This window comes from Mastigoproctus giganteus, chromosome 5 (genome assembly GCF_048544385.1).
Source record: "Mastigoproctus giganteus isolate SK-2022 chromosome 5, ASM4854438v1, whole genome shotgun sequence".
NCBI classification, from domain to species: domain Eukaryota; kingdom Metazoa; phylum Arthropoda; class Arachnida; order Uropygi; family Thelyphonidae; genus Mastigoproctus; species Mastigoproctus giganteus.
In genome coordinates, this window is record NC_143579.1 from 196,896,682 (window position 1) to 196,918,724 (window position 22,043).

Below are 22,043 nucleotides of genomic sequence, written 5' to 3' on the forward strand. Positions count from 1 at the left end.
ACGAGTCAATTTTTAATCTTTATTCGAGGTATAAATCATAGATTTGAAATTACGGAGGAATTACTTTCTGCATATCCTATGAAAAAAATTTCAACGACTGGCGAAGATTTTTTTATAGCTCTTCAAGAAGCTTTGCAAAAACATAATATAAAGTGGGACAAAATTGTCAACATCACAACCGATGGGTGTCCTAGTTTGACAGGAAAAAACATTGGATTATTAAAAAGGATAAGCGGCGAAATAAAGCGTATTCCAGGAAAAGAAATAATTTTCTTACATTGTAGAATTCATCAAGAAACCCTTTGCAAAAGAGTTCTAAAACTGAAGCATGTTATATCGGTTGTAATGAAAGTAGTTAATTTTATTCGTGGAAGAGCTATAAACTACCGGAAATTCATAACATATTTGAAAGAAATTGAATGTGATTTTACTGATATTCCTTACCATACGGACATAAGATGGCTTAGTCTTGCAAAAGTGTTAAAACGATTTCATGATTTGTTGGATGAAAGTGTAAACTTCTAAATGCTAAGGACAAGCTGAATGAATTTTGTGAATTAAAAGATGAACAATGGCTGAAGGACTTTTTCTTCTCCGTTGATATGTTTTCGCATCAAAATGAATTAAATTTATTATTACAAGGGAAAGGACTATTTATTTTTGATATGTATACAAATGTCACATCGTTTACGAGAAAACTCAAGTTATTTTCGCAACAATTTCAAAATAAACAGTTAACTCACTTTCCAATCTTACAAAAAAGAGAAAAAATCTTGAAATGTGCCGATTTTAAGAAATATGAGGCTATAATAAGTGACTTATTTAATGAATTTACAAGAAGATTTGATGATATTCAGAAAATTTCTAAAGATCTATCTTTAGTAAGCCTACCATTTAATTTTAATGTCAATGATGCACCACCTTGTATCCAGTTGGAACTGATAAATTTACAATCAAATTTAATATTAAAGAATCAATTTGCTGAAAAAACAATAACGGAGTTTTATGCCTCGTTAAATCCAGAAATGTTTAAAAATATTCTGGATAATGCACAGAAATATTTGGCATTCTTTGGATCGACATAACTATGCGAAACTACATTTTCTTTAATGAAAAATACAAAGAGCAAAATTAGATCAAGAATAACGGATGAAAATTTAGGAGCAGTTCTACGAATAGCCACTAGTGAATTGAATCCCAATTTTGATGAAATCCTAAATCAGGAACATTCCAAATGTAATCCCTCACATTAAAGTTTTTGTTTTCTGCATTTACTTTGTTATCATAACAATAAAAATGTTTATTCCAAATTGTAGTTTTTATCTGTACCTATCTGTTCTTATCTGTATAACCGACTCCTATTTAAATATTGTATTTACTTTTTTTAAAATACATTAATAATTTGGTAATTCAAGTAATATAACATTTTTTTGGTTCCGATTTTTTTTGTTAAATCGTTCAATCTATTCCGGCCCGCGTCATGATACGAAAATTTCATTCGGCCCGCTGACGAAAAAAGTTGCCCACCCCTGCTCTAAACGTTTGTCCAGTTCCTCCTTGAATTTATTTAAGCTATCAACTTCCACAACGACAGATGGAATTTGTTCCAGCAATCAACTACCCGCTGGCTAAAAGCAAATTTCCGCACATCTATTCTATAACTGTCTTTGCTCAATTTGAATTTATGTCCCTCAGGTTCGTAATCTGAGCAAGAGGAAGAATCCAATCAAAATTGACCCTGCTCAACACATTCAAGGCCTTATACATCTCAATCAGATCACCTCGCAGGTGCCTAGTCTCCTGACGCTGCAATTTGCAGAACTTAAGCCTTTCTTCGTAAGACCACCCTTTCGTTCCCCTCACCAATCTTGTTGCCCTTCTCTATACTCGCTCAAGCAACTCTATATCCTTCCTAAAATAAGGCCTCCAGACCTGTACGCAGTACTCAAGGCGTAGCCTGACCATTGCCATATGCAAAGGGTAATCACCTCCTTTTCGCCAATTCTAGCAAAATTCCTGTATATCATTGTAGCAACTTACCCTTAATACCATTCTGAGCCAATTTTTACAATAGCCTTCCATTTCCATGCGCAACAGTGTCAAAAGCTTTCCTGAAATCCAAGTACAGTATAGGACATCAAAATTATTTTTTGGATTCAGTTCTTTGTAACCACATCATAGTATCCAATTAAATTTGTCAGACAAGACTTGTCCTTAACAATACCATGCTGTGTCTGAATTATTGCTGCAGTCTTGTCCAGATCAGTGGTTCTCAACGGGGCCCATACCTGGGGGCCCGTTGAGAACCACTCAAAGGGGGGGGGGGATAGGTAAAAGTCGTAAAATTGGGGGCCTTGGAAACTGTTAAGTGGGCCACGAAAAGTTCACTTCTAAATAAAATTATTACTAATATAAAAAAGAAATTAGTGCAGTCTGCAAGAATCTCACTAATCTAAGGGACAATATTTTTGTTAGGAGCATAATTGTATACTATGAATAAACAAAATATTATATGAGTAAAAATTCTATTATAAATAAAGATTGCAGTTAATAAACCGCTTTTTTATTATTAATATTCATTATGTTATAAACAAATAATACATGTTATAAATAAAAAAGTGCGGTTGATAAAGTACATATTAATTATAAATATTACATTTATTATAATTAAACAATATGGGGGGTCCACAGAGGTGAATGAAACTCAGAAGTGAGGAACGAGCAAAAAAAGTTTGGGAACCACTGGTCTAGATGATCGTGCAATGCATCTTTAACCAGTGACTCCATTATTTTACCCGGAACAGAAGTTAAACTCACAGGTCTGTAATTACTTGTGTCACTCTTAGATCCTCCTTTGTGAATTGGGAATACAATTGCACATCTCCAGTCCGTGGGGACTTACCCTGAGTCCGAGGATGCTCTCATAATTACGGCTAAGGGTTTGCTTACTTCCTTTACCGCCTCCTTTAATATAAGTACAGTATATACAGTAAACTAGATAGATCCTATCAACTCCAGGTGCTTTTCTTATGTTTAACTTCAACAATTTCTCCTCCACTTTGCTCTCAGTTATTACAAAATCATTAAGCACCCTGTTACAGTTTGATAAACTTCAGACATTTCCCTCCCTTAATAACTCCTCGTGTGTGAATGCAGATGCAAAATACTCATTCAGTTTATCAGCTATCTGTGCAAGACAACAACAGTCGAACCATCGATGTCAAGTGGACCAATCTGATTCAATCCCTTCCTTCTAGAGTTTATATAACTAACGAAATCCTTTCTGTTTTTCTTAGCATCTTTTGCCAAAATTTCTCGTAATCTGCCTTCGCTTGCCTAACCTCCTTTGTGACTTGATTATAGACTAGCTTATATCTGCCATAGGCTTCTATGTTGCCTGATAATTTATATGCATCCCATGCATTTTTCTTCTCTGCCACGAGTTTCATTAGTTCATCTGACATCCATTTAGGCCTAAACCTACATTTCTTAATCGGTATGAAAAACCTAGTAGCTTCCCAGAGGCGGATTAAGCGGTAAGCGGAATAAGCGGCCGCGTAGGGCCCGGAATACTAAGGGGATTCGAGGGAAATTATGTTTTTTTGTATACAATCAACAGTCCTATAACGCGGTATTATTTAAGCTTTTGAAGGGAATTTATTTGAGTTTTGGCGGGATTCTAACTTTTAACTGGACATCAGGGGATGAAACTATTATAGCATAAATAGGCAAAAATTAAGTAAATATATATTTTTTTAATTACACAAAAAAATCGACCCCTCCCAAAATAATAATTTGATTTAAATTTAAATACGATTTATGATATACGGAAAGAGGGCTACATATAAAATAAAAATTTGAGGTTTGTAATTTTTTTTAGTTAAAAAGCAAATTGCCCTGACAGGTCGCTATTTTTCATAATGAGAGTTTTTTGTAAGAAAAACTATCATAATTCGGAAAAGGGGCCCCGAAATTTTTACCGCTTAGGGCCCCGAAATTTTTACCGCTTGGGGCCCCACTTGGCTTGATCCGCCTCTGTAGCTTCCGAAATTAATTCCTACAAACTACATGAAAAAAAAAAAGTTAACCGAAATGTTGTTAGCATTAGCAACTAAGGCCATATTGCTCCGCGGATATGCGGTGGTCATTCCCTGACCTTTCCGCATCCTCCGTATTTGGTGGTAACGGGTTTGAACCCCGGTCTAATCAAGCGTGTGCTACGCACTGTTGCTCCTGCCCACCTGGCTACGGAGGCACCGACCGAAAATGGCAACAATTTTTTTATACAGTTAACATTCTGTCGTTTTCGTATTTAATATTGAGTCTAACGACAGTAAATGGTGTACGTAACATTTAAATTAAATTAATCTTTATTGTACGTAAAGGTATGATACAATGTACCCCATCACGGCAGGGTGCCAGAGGAACATGGACATCATCCACTTATACAGTGTCGTGAATATTTCCAATGCCGTTTTTAGGTAGTCTTGGGAATCCTAGCGCACATCGGTAAATTTGGCCTCGTCTTTAAAGATTGCCGGTTCCTGCTCTACTTAATTATTATTATTTATGATTATAATTAGCCATATGGTGCAAGGAAGCCTGAGGCTTATGCTGAAACAACCAAAAAAAATAATAATAATAATTCCCGAGTTACCATGTGAGAGATGTAGAAAGGAATCACCAAGAAAGAGAAGAATGATTATATTCAGCTCAGGACCCTGGGTGTGCCAAGTCCATACTCACCAGATGTGAGCCCCATCATTTTTAGTAGCATTGTCCTAACAACTAAAGCCAAAGTTTAATTGTAACCGTACGGAAATATGGTTACAAGAAAACTGTAATTCTGTAAAAAAACACAATTTCTTTGTTACATTCCGACTGCTTTCAGTTGACAATTTATTTTGGAATTAAAAAACTGGTACTTTGTGTTTGATATTTGCACTGGGACAATTATGAGCATGAGGCATCCATCGATATGCCTGTTTTGCTGGATGAAAAGGTCTAGTTTATATTGGGGGGTCAAGATTGCAAACAGTCTGAGGCACCGATTAACTCGGCCATGGAGTGGGAAAAAGCTTATAAATATTCTAACCTAGGCCTTTTTCACTCATGGTGTGAAAGAGGGCTGACCTTAACCGCTGGTAATTTATTTTTCGAAAATTGTACAGAAAAAGAGTAGCTACTCTTACATTAACAGTATCGCATTTTTATCGTTAATGCAAAGTTTTTTTTTTTTTTTTTTGTACAATTTTAATAATAAACGTTCGATAGGCAGGGCCTAACTTGTGGATATGCGAACCCAAGGCAAAAGTTTTTTTTGGGGCCACTGTAAAAATGTTTATTATGGTTCATAATAAACATTTTTAAAGGGGCCCAAATACTCTTTGGAGTATTTCGTCCCTAGGCAAAACATTTTCCGCGGACCATATGCCCTACTTTATTAGTAAAATAATAGGGCATAGGGGCCCTCAGAAAATTAGGATTACACAATTAATATAAAAATGTAAAGCAAATAAATCTGCATATATTTCTAAGGAAATATATACAAATCTGAACATATTGGCAGCACGCGTATTTTGACTAGAAGCTACATTACAATTCGAAAGTATATTTTATTTGCAAATTTTATAAGGAACACGAGCACTCATGCTCGTCGTTACGCTACTGGATATCGCCGATTCGATTTTGGCTGTTTCCATTACCATTTACCGGCCCCCTCCAAGTATGGGCCCTAGGCACATGCCTATTTCCCGTACTTTGCCTAGGACTAAGATAGTTTGCCATAGTTTGCCTAGGCCTAAGATAGGCTCGAACTTTGTTGGGCTCTTGGCGTCCCTCTCTTCTGCTACTGCTGGCTGGTAGCCCCTGGTCTACCTTCCGCGATGGTGGTGGTGGCACGTTTCCAACCTGCTGATTCCGGGTAACCAAACAGCCAATTCATTTCTGGCCATTTCTACAGAGTCCTGTATCTAAAAAGTAAAACGAGGAGGAGATGAACTAACGTTCCAGGTGCCGCCCTACACAGATACATATATACATAGGCCTAATATAGTTTGCCATAGTTTGCCTAGGCCTAAGATAGGTCCTGTCGACAGATTGGTAAATTTTGCGTAGTATTATACCATTTAGTTTAAATTAACTGTACATTGTTTGTAGAGTTAGTTCTAATCTAAAGATAAAATGAAAAATCAGTCGCGCAATCAGACTGCTGATAGCCTTGACTTTATTTCTGCTTCACATCGTAAACTAATGCAATTATCAAAAAAAAAAAAAAAAAAAGAAAAAAGAAAAATCAAAGTACGTAGAATATATCAGTTGTATATAATTGATACAGTTTTAATGGGTTATTTTTATTTATTTTATTTTATTATTTTATTTATTTATTATTTTTATTTATTTATTTATTTTTTTTTTTTTGGATTAGCGTCAAAGTGATTCATTCTATCCTCAATCAGGCACTGTCTATTATTTTCAGTTCATTCATTTTTGTTTCACTCTTTACAACAACTGCTCAAAAGGACTTACATAATATGCAGAACAGATTACTTAAATTAGTTGCACTACGTTCATAGTCAAGATAACTTATTTTCCTGTAAACACTTTTTAATTTTAACATTTGTATAGAAGCCAAGTAGCAGAAGATAATATTTTTTAAGACACAGCCTTTGATGAAAGTTCAACGAGCATCTTAGATTAGATTAGGCGTGTTAAGCATTAAACAACTAAGGCTTTGAGGTATCAGTATATTGTTGCAGTAGGATTTTAGGAGCATCAGAGACGAGGGCCATATTGCTCCGTGCGTACTCTCTGTAACTGCGTGTGTTCTGCGGTCGATTTTCTGTTTGCCGGAAGAAAAACCCGAATTTCCGGGAGAAAAAACCATGCTACCCTCGTCTGAGACCAACTAACTTAGCCACGTTGTAAACAGGCCCATAAAAATTCCTAACGTCATCGACGGGACTCGAACTCAGGTCTTTTCCACCTGGTGTGCATACGATGGCGATTCTACCAACTGTACTACTCACGAAGGCTCAGTATAGTGAGTCTGCAATTGTATGTTTTTTTGTTTTGTTTTTTTTTTTTTTATCTGGTCGGTTTGCTGTTAGTTGGATGAAAACTCCAAGTTTTCAGGAGGAAAAACCATGCACTGACTAACTAGCCAGGTTGTGAAGAAACGCCAGTAAAAAATCCTCACCTCATTGACGGAAACTCAGGCTTTTTTTCCCCTCGGTGTAGGAGGATAGTGATTACAGTATAACCAATGTGCTAAGCGAGGGCCTTCCGGTGGCAGTAGTGAGCACAGAGTGAAGAAGACAAGTGAATGACTCTGAGCAGCCAAATATTGTTTATAATTTCCAAGGTCCAGTGTCTTGAAACAACTACCGCTAAGGTGCCGTCAGCCAGATATCGTTCATTTGTAAAGATCCAGCACTATTGCCGTTTCATCTTATTACCCTGCAAAAAACGAAATTCGTACGGCGCAATTCATTCGCATGAAACGGGCTATACTACAGGATCTTGCTACGATCCGGTTTTGCTGCCAGTATTTCTTATCATTGTTCTGTCAAATTTCCACAGTGTGTAAAATTCTGCAATCATGTTACCTGGGACATGAGACTGCAATTGGATGTTTTTTTTTTTTTTTTGTTTGTTTTTTTCCCGTGGTAAGCTTCTTCAGCCTGTAATGATGTTATTGGCCTTGCGTATTCTGAATTCTACGAAAGCGATATAACTGATATATAAAAAGATGATCAACAGGTAGATGCAGCAGAAAGAATTTGTTGCTTGGGAATTTTTGACTGCTTTGGTTATAGCGTACTGGTTCATATACAATAGTTTATTGTACAATTCTGGCTTTACAGATGCGTGTTCACAGGTTGATTTATGTGTTGTGTGGTTGGAAAACAATGAATAATTCAAGGGGAAGGAATCCTGCCCTTCTACCGGATTTAAAAAGTAATCGATTTTATCGTCATTGAATATTACGTACTTCAGTGTACGATTCGTAAACAAAGAAAGTTTTGTGTCACGATATTATTTCCTGAGCTCATATTTCTCGTAATTTATTCCTTCCTTCTGCAATTATTTTTATTCCACAATTTCACGTAAACGTGAATGGAAGTTTTTCATACTCAGTCCTTAATGGAGCAAATATTATATAGTTTAATACCTTGGAATCTTTATTAATGAGGAGTGAATTTATTTAACCACTTGAGGTATTCCTGTATATTTTTAGCAATTATGAAGAGAAAACCGTTATCATGGCCATTGAGGAGTCCTTTCCAGTTCCAAAGCAACCTCCTCGATTTCTAAGGCAGTATCAGTGTTGCTGAGCGGTTCATGACTAAGTTGCAAGCAATAAATCGCAATTATTACCTTCTTTGTTAAATTTCTCCTGCAAAGGAAGACGGTGGAAGATCGCGTTATATGACTCTACATTCTATGGAAGTGCAAGCATTAGTATCAGGGTGATCGGCCCTGCCGAGAGGCACAATGAATTTCTTTTGTTTATTTATAAAACTGCTCATAAGAAACGGAAACTGCTTAACAACTGAATTAATATTAAATTGTTATTGGATCTTGGCTTGCTATTTGTATATTAAAAATAATAAAAAATGTTTTTATTAAAATTTTTCTATGCTAACTACACTGATGTGCAAAACTTAAGGACCAACACTATTTCTAAAGGTTACAACCACAAAATCAAACGAAACAGCCTGTAGCGATCTGCATAACTGTGGCCGTTCAGTAGAAAGCTGGTGCACATGCAAAAATTTGAATCGAGATGAAACGGCTCACATAAACAGAAAAAAGCAGCAGTTCAGCAGTTTGTGCAAATTACCGAATGGTGAACACGATTGTTACAGACGTTCGATTGGTTTCATACAGTGCTACAGACAACGAAATGTCAAGTCAAGTGGCGCCACCGTAGCCAGGAACAGCAGCCCGTAGCACACGCTTCTTGATTAGACCGGGGTTCGAGCCTGACCACCAAATACGGAGGATGAGGAAAGGTCAGGGAATGACCACCGCATATCCCCGGAGCAATATGGCCTTAGTTGCTAATGCTCCTAAAAGCCAACCAACTCAAGTCAAAGTATTCTATTATTTTTTGGCGGGCTCCAGGGTTTCCCCTATTCGGCCAGTAGACAACATCGGGATGACTTTACCCGGGGTCGAATAATTGGGAAGCACGAAGTGCGAAGAGTGTGGCTGCAGAGTTCGGTATCGCCCATAGCATCGTCTCACGTGCGTCGTCGGCCTTCAGAACAAGTACAGCTGTTCGAAGGACCAGTGGTGGTCGTCCACGAAAAACAACGTCCAATGATGACCGCTATATACTCCTACAGGCCAAGAGGGGCCGACACCAAACAGCGGGATCAATTGCAAACCAGCTGACAGGAGCACAGGATATCGCGGTTTACTGTGGCCAGGCGACCCCACAAAGGTGGACTGTTTGACCGGCGGCCAGTATCCTGGGTATAACCTCCATGCACAAGTACATGGTGGGTGACTACCCAGGTGTGAACCAATGTAAGCAGGGGTCGAGGTGTGGCACCCACACCACATGTAGGAATGCTGCTCCTCTATGTTACCAGGCAGTACTAGGTGGTAGATGACTTTCATCAACCGGTGCAATACCACCACTTTGCTTATTGAAGGCTTGAAGTGGTGGAACCCATGTTTAGTCTCTAGAGCCAAATTCCGGTCAACCCTTCCCCATCTCTTCCATCATGCAGTATGATTGATGACTTTTGAGGTTATGATGAACATCGTGGAGAGATCCAATATTCCTTACATTCCGAGGGTACAGCTCTAAAACGGCGTTCGCAAGCCGGCCCCTAGTTAGTACACCAGACCGAACCTATTGGTAACTCTCTAGGAGGCTTCCAGATCAGCTAGTGTATAATCTTGCTACCTCTACCCTGCCAGATAGTGACTGGAGGGAGTCCGAGTAGTGTTTATGCGGGGGGAGCATTGTTGACGCCACGTTATGTCAAGGATCTGGGTATATTCTTACTATATGTACGCCATATCTAAAAATTTCATTACTTCATACAGCATGTCCCACCCACGTTTTCTTACTATTGAATACACCATGAATTGTCAAACTAATAGAGCAAGCTTATCTTCAAAAAGATCTAAACCTCCCAAGCACTTCCTAATTCATTTCACAAATATACGTGGTCACAATTCTAATCTCAACGATATCTATTTCCACTTGCAGTCCGCCAAACCACATGTACTTTTCCTGACAGAATCTCAGTTATCGGTTGATTCAACTACTGCTCATCTCAGATGCCCAAATTATTCGCTGTATGATTCCTTTCGCCTCAAAGGTGGTACTTGTGCATATGTCCGTTCTCATATTCCCTGTCAGAGACTTGGCAATTTGGAATCTCCTCTCTTTGATCTTCTCTGGCTTAAAATCTCTCTACCTCATTGTGTCAAATTCATCTGTTGTCTCTACCGTTCTCCCAACTCCACTAATCACATGGAGCTCTTTGACTTCCTCTCTTTGCAACTTGACTTTCTCCAGTCCAACTTTCCTAACAGTGAGGTAATTTTCCTTGGTGATTTTAATGTTCACAACTCCAGCTGGTTTCCGTTTTCTAGTCCCACAGACCCAGCTGGTCGAGATTCTGAGGCTTTTGCAATTACTAATGACCTTGCACAGATGGTTCCTTTACCTACAAGAATACCGGACAATCCTAATCATACAGCCAACACGCTTGATCTTTTTCGCACAAACAACCCTTCTAACCACCCGCTCGAAGTGAGTGGTCCTTTAGGCACCTCAGATCCTTTTCTCATATCCAAGCCACTCCTATGAGAAGGTACTGGTGAAAACCTGACTCGTCCTTAAATTTTGCACACCAGTGTTCGTTACTTAACAAATTGCTTTCACTGTCCTTCCTACACCGAGTGATAAAGGCTGGGTTCGAATCCCGTCAGTGACGCAAGGAACTTTTATTAGCTTTTTTTTCATTTGGTAGCTGAGTTCTCGGATAACCTTAATATGACAGTGTTTATTTTTTTTTCTTTTACTAAATTAAACTTTAATAATCCGAAAACATACACTCATTGTAAATGCATAAAGGTACGAAAATATCATATTATACTGTAGTTGTTGGCTATAATATATATATATATATATATATATATATATATATAATAATTTATTTATTATTTTTTTTTTCATAGGTCGCTGCTGAAAATAAAACCCGGTAAACGTCCACTAATATTAAGTCGATCTACGTTTCCTGGTAGTAGCCGCCACGCAACCCACTGGCTAGGTGATAACAAAAGCTTGTGGAGCCAACTCCAAGATTCTATTCCAGGTATCATGGAATTCTCGCTGTTCGGAGTTCCCTATGTAAGTGTCGCCATCTTGTGGCTATCCTAAGCTTTTCACTGTTAATAGGAAGAATTACATTACATGCACAAGAAAATTAACATATTAATTGCAATCATATAGGATGAAATAATGAACATAGTTTTTGTTGTTGTATTTGGTTTTTTTTTTTTTTTTTGGTTTTTTTTAATATATATATAAGTATTTCAATGCATTGTTTCCTCTATTGAGTGAGATTTCGTCATAAAAAGACACAAACTATGAAATAATTACTATAATTTTATCGATCAACCTCACCTCAATCTGTGATCATAATGAGTCTTGAAAGTAGTGGCAAGTAATTGCACCAACACAAGGGGATTCTTAATATTTTTGTACAGTTACCTCTTTCCAAGTTTGCCCTATCATCCCACCTCCCTTATTCTTGTTTCAAAATTTGTAAATGAAATACACGGTAAAAAAATTCAATTCTAGAAGGCCTTCTCATCCCCTCATCCAACCTGCCTTATGTCCCCTATGAAAGCTAGTCACCCTTGTTAAGAACCCCTGCTCAAGGTCTACTTCTTATAAAGAACCTTTTTTTCATATAACCAATTTAACTAAGATGTCTTAATGATGTTTTACTTATAAACTTGTTAACTGCTACCAGATAAAATTTTACTGATCTTTTCTGCATAGATAGGAGCGGACATTTGTGGTTTTTTGGATAATACTACCGATGAACTCTGTTTACGATGGATGCAACTTGGAGCTTTCTATCCGTTCTCTCGTAATCATAATAATAATGGTAGCTTGGTAAGTACGCTGCGAACACCTGTTTTGTTTAAATGTAGAATTATTTTGGCATACTCTTCTGAATATGATATTTGTATTATGAGTTGGAGAAGCAAGGAAGAGAAGCAACACACACACGCTAAGAGGTGGGGACTTTTTACAATGGAATGTTAAGATGGTCAACTACAAAACTCGATCCTCCTTGCAAGTTGTCCTAAATGGCGATTAAGTTATTCGCACCCAAATAATGTACTGTATTTGAAAAATTTATCATAGAAGTGAAATATCGTGTATCAATTTTTAGGTGGATCTCGCAGCATGTGATAGCTTCTATTACCTTAGCCTTCCATACGCTTGCGAGTATGAGAGTAACAATTGTACTCATGACTACTGCAGTGCATGGTATTATAAAAAAATGCAATAATTATCGATTTTAAGCAAAAACTGCTGAACGTAAGTAAATCAGTAGAAGAAAAATTCTAAGATGAACGCAACCGTACCATGCAATAACAGCTGCTACTACACTGAACTCTAAAACATTGAAAAACATTCAGGCGAAGGAGTGCCCTCAGCTCAGCGCGCTCATTCCGAAATCCGTATACCCATCCTGTTCTTTCAATTTTTCATACGCTGTACTACTACAGGCTCTAGAGGGCTTGATCAAAATCTTTCCCGCCAATGGGACTGCTCTGCATCAAAGAAGTCCGACCAACGCCCCAGGACGAAACAGGCAACTCTAATAAGGGCTATGTCCTCACAGAGTTAAAATAATAATAATAATAATAATGTTCTTGTTTATACTCGACCACCAGGTCTGTGGAGTTTACAAAAAATCATCAATACAAACATTAATCGTATTTAAAACTATCATGCCACAAAATATAGTTCCGCTGAATGAATTTTGATAAAAAATTTACATTATGATCCTTTAGGGAGACTTGTCGAGCCATTCCAAATTTCATTAAAATTGGACCAATAGAAATCTGGCAATTAGCATTTCTTTGTCAGTCCGCATATAATAATTTAACTCTCAGTGGATCAATTTTCATGAAACCTAAGCACTTAAGAAATAAATGTTTCTGTGTATTTTTCTCTACACTGTTCATATACAGTATAACAGCAAGGAGTGAAGGTGGAGTTCGGTTTCTGGACCATAAAGATTTAAAAAACAACATTTTGGAATTCAAAAGTACGTCACAAGGGTGTCAAGACTAATACTCAAGATTTCTAAGAGGTACAAGCTAAAGGTTATAATGATTTATGCACCAACATCGAACCATGATGATGAAGAGGTTGAAGAAATGTACACCGACATTGAGTCTTCTAGATGAGCAGAAAACCCACTACACTATTATTATGGGGGACTTCAATGCTAAGGTTGGAAAAAGACAAGACAGCGCAGAAAGGGAAACTATAGGAAATTTTGGAATTGGTGAAAGAAATAAAGAGGCGAAAGACTTGTGGAATTTTTAGAATCTCAAGGATTGTCAGTAATCAACACTTTTTTCAAGAAAAGGGTGAACAGAAAGTGGACATGGAAGAGTCCAAATGGATTAACAACTAATGAAATCTCCTCACTAACAGAAGATATATCGTGAATGATGTTACCGTCCTGAACAAGGTAAATGTTGGAAGTGATCACAGAATGGTAAGATGCACACTCGATATAGATGTAGGAAAGGAAAGAAAAAAACTGACTCGAGTAAATAATACGCAGGTCTTTGAGATAACAGAAGAGGAGAAAAAGCAGTATGAACTGGAAATTAAGAACAAGTTTGAGCTTCTGCAGACTGCTCAGGACCAAGATATCGACGAGGAATATTACAACTTTCTGAAAGTGATAAAGCCCAAGAAACCTATAGGGAAAAAGAAATCCAAAGGAGAAAAAATTAGTCAAGAAACACTTGTTATGATGAACCGAAGGGGAAAAATGAAGAGCAAGATACACACTGACAAGATAAAAATTTAGTATACTCAGTTATGCAAAGCCAGTAGAAAGAGACTCAGAGAGGACATAAGAAGATTTAACACAAGAAAAGTAGAACAAGCATTAAGGGAAAACAAAGGATTTAAATCAGCAGTCATGAGCAGCAATACAGAAAGACAAATGACACTGAAATTGAAGAATAGCGATGGCGTACTTATAAATAGCAGAAGACTACTATAGAGAATTATACAAGGAGCGAGGGAATGATGCCAGCAGTGGGAAAGATGGATTGCAAATTAGCAACACATACGACATACCCGATATTCTTCCTGATGAGGTAGAACATGCATTGAAGAAAATGAAGAATCAGAAAGCCCTGGGGGAAGATGACGTTACTGTAGAGTTGTTAAAATTGGGAGACATAACACCAAAACTGGCAAGGCTCTTCACAAAGTGCATTAGAAAAGGTGTGATGCCTAAGCAGTGGAATAATGCAATCATAGTTTTGCTCCATAAGAAAGGAGATAAATCAGCAATTGGAAATTATAGACCAATTAGCTTGTTATCCCACATCTACACGTTGTTCACAAGGGTTATTACTAACAGATTAGAAAGAATACTTGATGAGAATCAACCGAAAGAGCAAGCTGGCTTTAGGACAGGATTCTCAACTATGGATCACCTTCACGTAATATCACAGCTAATGGAGAAAGCAAATGAATATAAAACACCATTATGCCTGGCATTTGTGGATTATGAAAAGGCATTTGACTCCATACAGCAAAAGGCAATGTTTCGGGCATTGGAAAGACAAGGCATAGATACCCCATATATTATGATTTTGAAGAAAATATAAGAGAGTGCTACCTCCTTTATTAGACTAGACAGTAGCAAATTTAAAATCGAGAAAGGAGTTCGAGAAGGAGACACAATATCTCCGAAGCTGTTTACTGCTGCCCTTGAGGAAGCTTTCAGAAGATTAGACTGGTCCCAGAAAGGAGTCAATGTGAATGGAGAGTACCTAAACCTTTTACAATTTTCAGATGACATTGTGGTCATAAGCCATGATTCCAAAGAATTAGAGGAAAATCTTAATCAGTTATGCACAGTTAGTAAGGATTTTGGACTAAAGATGAATATGGCTAAAACAAAAGTAATGATGAACAATTATGCCACAGAAAGGGACATAATGATTGAAGGAGCAGTAATTGAAAAGGTGGAGTCATATACTTATCTGGGACAAGTGATTAGCTGTAATAATGATAAATGGCTGGAAGTCAAGAGAAGAATAAATTTTGGGTGGATAGCATTCAGGAAATATAGTCACGTACTGAAGAGCAATATCCCAGTTTGTCTGAAACGTAAAATAATGAACCAATGTATACTCCCCTCCATGACTTATGGAAGTGAAACTTGGGCACTCACCAAAAGAATGGAAGAGAAGCTGAGAACTACACAGCGAAGAATGGAACGAATTATATTGGGAATCAGACTGTTAGATAAGAAGAGAAACACATGGATTAGGCAGCAAACTCGAGTAAAAGACATTCTTATCAAAACTAAAAAACTGAAATGGTCTTGGGCAGGACACATAGCTCGAAGACATGATGACAGATGGACTAAGAAAATAACAGAATGGTACCCAAAAGGAGCTAGAAGAAAACCTGGAAGACAACGGCGAAGATGGATAGATGAAATTCATGAGTTTGTGGGTAGTAAATGGATGGAGTAAGAGGCCTTCATCCTGCAGTGGATTGAAAATGACTGATGATAATGACGATGATGATGTCCCCTTCTTTATAAAAAAAAAAATAAAGCAATTGTACACATACAAGGTGATTTTTTACTCATCATACCATTTTATTCGTCTGAAGAACAAAATATTGTTTAGAAACAGAAATTAACGCTTGAAATATATTTACAGTATTGGGAAATTTATGCTACAACATGTTCAGTGTTGTGGCATGAATGTGTCCTCTACATTCATCATAATGTGACGCAGTCGGTGTATGAAGTAAGTTGCGAAAGATGCCCCAACGCCCTGCGACACTGAAAAATTTCATCTTCAATCGCTTTCTTCAGTGTAGGAATGGTTCATGGATTCTTCTGAAACACTCGAAGATAAGCCGAGAGATAAAACCATATGGGTTAAAATCAAGTAACACTGGAAGCCATGCCATCACTCTCTCTGGCGTTCTTAATGACGGTCAGCCTGCCTGACCTTAAGTTCCGTTTAAAACACTGCCTGTTCTCTTAAACTGATCCACTAAACTCAATAATGTCTGGCTTGTCGATCCATCATGCACACCGAAGTCCTGCCAGCATCTTCTCCCACTTCTGCAGTGTTCCTTAATAATAAACACTTTTTTGCTCAATGCAAAAAAAAATGTTTATTGTTAACAGAGGTACGCCACTATTTTCTCCAAGTAAACTGGAGAGCTAGTGTTACTAACCATACCTTTAAACTTTTCTCTATAGAGTACAGATGACGTTGGTACGAAAATTTTGAAGCTTGCGAACTGAAAAAAGAAAAAAAAAAAGAAAAAAAAAGAGGAATATAATTGCAAAGAAAAGAAATCGCATGGTGAATAAAAAAAAAAATCACCATGTACTCTTGCTCCACCCTGTATATATGTATGTGCAATATTTTATTTGTATATCAATCACTGCCACATTCTGTTTTTATATCACTCACTTGATTACTATGTAATTCTATCGCTGCGTTATATCGCTATGGAATACCTATAACGTCCACCACTCCAGTAGTTGACAGTGTGCATGATCTCAGGATGAGTGACGGTTCGGTACATTACCAGCGTCTAGGACATCTCATCTGAAAGTGTGTACCACATAATAACAGAGGTTCTCGCTATGAAAAAGATGTCAGCATGATGGGTCTCAAAATTGTTGACAGCAGATCATAAACGCACAAAAGTTGTCAAGTGAATATTTGCGTCGTTTTCAGGAAGATACAGCATTTTCCTTGCAAGGTTTGTGACCGTGAATGAGAAGTGGGTCTGTCACTTTCAGCCAAAGATAATGGAGCAGCCCAAATAGTAAAACCACAGCTCTCTTCCAGAAAGCCAAGTTGATTCCTTCTTCTAGCACGGTAATAGCATCAGTTTTTTTGGGGATGCTAATAGAGCATTGTTAGTGGATTGCATTCAGAAAGGCCAGACAGTCACTGGAGCATATTAACAGACGTGAGGTTTTTGCGTGAATCCATCAAAGACAAACGCTGAGAAAAAATTAAGAAAAGGAGTCTTGTTACACCAGCACAACGCACCTGCTCACAAGCCTGAAACTGCCATTGCTGCACTGCATGGGTGCAGCTTTGAAATCTTGGCCCATCCCCTATATTCACGACATATAGCACCACTGGACTTTCATCTATTTCCTAATTTTACTTTACTGGTTTACTGGCATCCATTCCCCTTACCTTACTGGCATCCATTACCATTACCTTACTGGCATCCATTCCCCCGACAGTGATATCATTTCTGCAGCGGATGCATTCCTGGGAGCCCAAGAGAAAATTTTCTTCGCAGCTAGAATCAATACATTACAGCATCAGATGCAAAACGTATACTGAATGTAAAGGGGACTATGTTGAAAGGTAACATGTTGCCAGACTCCTCAAATACATCCTTCATACTCAGGCCACAAACTTTTCAAACGCCACTCGTATTATATAATAAGTATATAATAATATTACATAATCCTGTTTAATATTGTGGTAACAAAAATTCACATTTAAGTTAATAAACCATCAAGATGCTCACCATTGCCAGCGCTGCCGGAGTTCCAAAATCTCTGCTGTAGAGGCCTGTTTCTGCAGTTGGCAACCAACTAGGACTTTGGGATTGCTCCATCCTAAAAGTGAATAAATTTATTTTCTGTTTATTTATTTTCTTCTGGCCACATGTGGGACATCCACATCAGAAGATTTTAGAATTACAAAAATTTCTGTTTTACAATAAACTGCACACTAAGCTGTTGTTGTTGTTATCGGGTTTTAGGAGAATCGCCCTAAGTAGCCGAGTCTCCTAAAACCCAATGGACGGAAAACCATGCTATCCTCGCCTGAGACCGAGGTTTCAGGTTGCCAGGTTTTGGGTTGCCAGGCAGGCACTTTACCCACCTGGCTATCTCGGTCGGCCATATATCGTATCTGAAATTAAATATGTAATAAAGGAGTTGTTTACCTGGAATAAATTGGAAACTATACACCTCTCCCTGATACCAGCTAACCATCCCTGAATAGGCATCAAAAAGTTCCAGACGTCATCGACAGTTTCTAATCCAAACTTTTCTTTTTTATTAACGTAATCCGAAGTCCTGTTAATAGCTCGATAAAGCCCTTCACATCTGAATTAAATTAACTTTGAAGTACTAGCATATAATTATAAGGAGTTACACTAAATGAAGGGAAAAGTTAGGAAGTGAATCAATAATCACCAACTAATTTTTCAAATAAAATAATTATACAGTACTTGAAGTGTAATATTATTATACTCTATTTTCCTTTCCTCAAGTGTTATCTGCTGCTGAATTTGCTATATCAAAAGTCCATTTGTCAAAAAGGGGTTTACTCATCTAATGATTATTATTTGTAGGAACAAGATCCTGCTGCAATGGGAGAGAAGGTCATAATCGCTTCACGCCAAGCTTTGAGTACCCGATATCAACTTTTACCTTATTTGTACACGCTCTTGCATTTGGCACACGTACAAGGTGACACCGTAGTACGTCCACTGTTGCATGAGTAAGTAAAAATCAACATATATATTAAGCTAGTGTATAACCCGTCATGTAACGAAAGGAAAATTATTGTGCAAATCTGCCCTACGCGACCGACCTTTTTGTAGTAGACTTTTCGTTTATCTATCTCTATTTTGCAAATTCAGCTGGACTGTCTTGGAGTATGAAAATAAGAACTTTTTTATTTTATTTTATTTCATTTTTATTTATTTTATTGTATTTTATTTTTTTGATGGCGAGGATTTTCCAGATTCCTTCATTGTTTCTCATGATTTCTCCCCGTGCATCTTCATCATATCTACTGCACGAGCAAATGATATAGTGTTATTTTAAGTTGTATCCTTCGCAATTTCTGTTTTAATTTGTTTCCTCTACAATTCTACGTCTGTCATTGTCAGATGCTTGGATTTTAACGCTGCAACAGCGCTGTGCTGGTTGCAGCGTTAAACTTTTCTTTTCACACTGGGTATTCGTCACTCTCTCTTCCATCATGCATATTTTCACATAACAATCACTTTAGTAAACCTTTCAAATTATTAAAATCCAAATTATGCTTTGAAATAAATTATTAATAAACATATGCAGAGAAATACCCGAATACGAACAGTTAAACGTATATAGTCAATAATCCTTTGAAATACTGTAATTATTTAAAAAAAAAATTTCATTTGCATTATATTCACAGTAAACTGTATAAATAAACTGGGATTACAATATAGACAAGAGGTTGAAAACCTTTTTTTGAGCAAGGAACGAAATCAGCAAAAAAACGAAAAAATACAAGTTTTGGGAGCAGCTGCACAATAGAATTATTCAAAAAGAGCAAACAAACCAAAGAACACAGTAGAAGATAATTGTTATTTTTAAGTATTTAAGTGTAGCCGTTGCGAACCCCATGGTTTCCCCCATTAGCAGCTTTTATACTCCTTGTGGTGAGGCTTGTGTCAAATCTATCCATGTGCGTGTAGTGTTTTGTGTGTAAATTTTGTGTCTGTTCATGATTTCTCATGATTTCTCCATGATTTCTCCATGTTCTCTTGTGTGACCGGCGCCTAGTAACTTACTAAAAATCCCATCCTGATATCAGGATCAGAAAACAAAGAAAGCTCGCAAGGGATATTTTGAGGAAAAGGTACAAAGATTCAGTATTAACAAATATATACACTATGTACAATCAATAGCAATTCCAAGTTGGATTCAACAGCTCACCAGACAATACAGGTCCAAAATGAAAACCCACTGGAGTAGCTTTTCCAAGGATCAAATAGAAGAATCTTCAGAGGCAGTAGAAATCCGAAAGTAGTTCTAATATATAACAAAACATAACAGTGACTACTTCACATAACAATGTTATGTGAAGTAATCACTGTGTGAGAAGTCGTAGTTAGAAGTAACTTTTCAGTACACCAACACGGAGGTAAAAAGAGTCACAAGACAATAGTCTATCTTGAGTTAACTGATCCATGTTCATCTCTCCATTTGAGGACACGTGTAGCAAATGTATTAAGAGCATTAAATGCAACCTGAGATTGAACAAGTAAGGATTTATTTTAATCAGAATCATATTTGGATTTGCTGGTAAAATTAAAATAACTTTGAAGCATAAGTGATTCTTCAAAGAGATGCTTTCAAAGATGAAATGAAACCAAACATTCTAAGTTAAAAAGACAAGGAAAAATACGGAACGAGATTAATTCATAACCTCGAACCCGTGGCTGCAGTTCACGTGACTGCTAATAGTGATGTTCTTATATTATCTCATCTTTTAAATTTCTCTTGTGATTATCCCGGAGTATAAAGCGAAACAAATATATAAATAATGAAAAACTGCTGCGTAAATCTGAAGTAAATTAGCCGATCGTAACCAGGATAGGGAAAGAAAATTGCCTTATACAGGGTGGCGCAAAATAAGCTGATTATTTTTAAAAATTCATAACTTTTTTAGTTCTTTTTAGGTTTGTAATTTTTTGTTTATCTTACAGCTAACCCTTGGAGAATTTAATTATGGAGAGGTACACAACTGTTCAGCGGACCAAAATAGTCACAATGTTCTTGGAAAACAATCGGTCAGAGGTTCTAACGCAACGAGCATATAGACAATTTCATAACGTTTGAGAAGCACCGAGTAGGAACACAATTTCGAACACACGGTTCGAAATTTTGAAGAAAGGGGAACTGTTGCTGATGCCAGACACACTGGAAGACCTTGTCGTGGTCAATCAATGGAAAACACTGCACGTGTACAGGAGAGTGTTACAGACCAACCCCCAAACATCGTACAGAAGACGCTCTGCTCAACTGACGATCTCTCGTCGAACGCTGCAGAGAATTTTGCATAAGGACTTGCATCATTTTCCGTACAAGATTAGTCCAAGCCTTTCATTAGTCCTTTCAATTAGTACAAGCCGTCCATCCCGAAGACAAGTAAGCGCGTCTGGAATACACCCGTGCCTTCATAAACCTCGCAAAAAATTATGAGAATTTCATTTCAAATTTGATGAGCGACGAAGCACATTTTCCGTTAAGTGGCTTTGTTAATAAACAAAACTGTCGATTTTGGGGCAGTGCGAACCCAAGAATAACTCACCAGAGACCACTGCATCCAGCTAAGGTAATGGTTTGGTGTGCAGTAACAGCCGAACGCATCATTGGACCTTATTTCTTCGAGGATGATGATGGTGTTGTTCAGACGGTCAATGGAGAGCGCTATAGGACAATAGTTGAAAGTTTTTTGATGCCACAGCTACCATAAGACCACAATATGTGGTTCCAACAAGATGGCGCCACGGCTCACACCGCTCGAGCCACAATGGCAGCATTTTCCCAATCGCATCATTTCGAAAAATGGTGATGTGAGGTGGCCACCGTGCTCACCGGATTTGGCCGCCCCAGACTTTTTTCTTTGAGGCTATTTCAAGGATAAAGTGTATGCCAATAACCCTCAAAACATAGAGGCCCTAAAAGAGAACATCCGGCATGAGATAGCCGCAATATCTCCTGAAACTCTGAGAAATGCCATGGAAAACGCCATGAGAAAAGCACATGTTTGCGAGTAAGAAGGGGGGGGGGGGGGTCATTTGGCCGATATTATTTTTCACATATGACGTAAAAAATTTCCAACAATAAAGCTTTCATTCACCGTTTAGATTGTTCATTTATTACAATTCGTTCTAAAGTTACAGAGAGAAAACCAACTGTTCAGCTTATTTTGCGCCACCCTGT

The 22,043-nt window shown here is 37.6% G+C and overlaps 1 protein-coding gene across 1 annotated transcript in view; it reads left to right on the top strand.

Annotated features, from left to right (window-relative positions):
• LOC150085976 (lysosomal alpha-glucosidase-like) overlaps positions 1-22,043 on the top strand; it is a 140,631-nt gene that overhangs the window by 82,445 nt on the left and 36,143 nt on the right. The window contains exons 13-15 of the mRNA XM_090373628.1: positions 11,209-11,380; positions 12,038-12,154; positions 18,677-18,825. Of these exons, the coding sequence (XP_090229754.1) occupies positions 11,209-11,380; positions 12,038-12,154; positions 18,677-18,825 (438 nt within the window). The remainder of the gene's footprint in view (positions 1-11,208; positions 11,381-12,037; positions 12,155-18,676; positions 18,826-22,043) is intronic.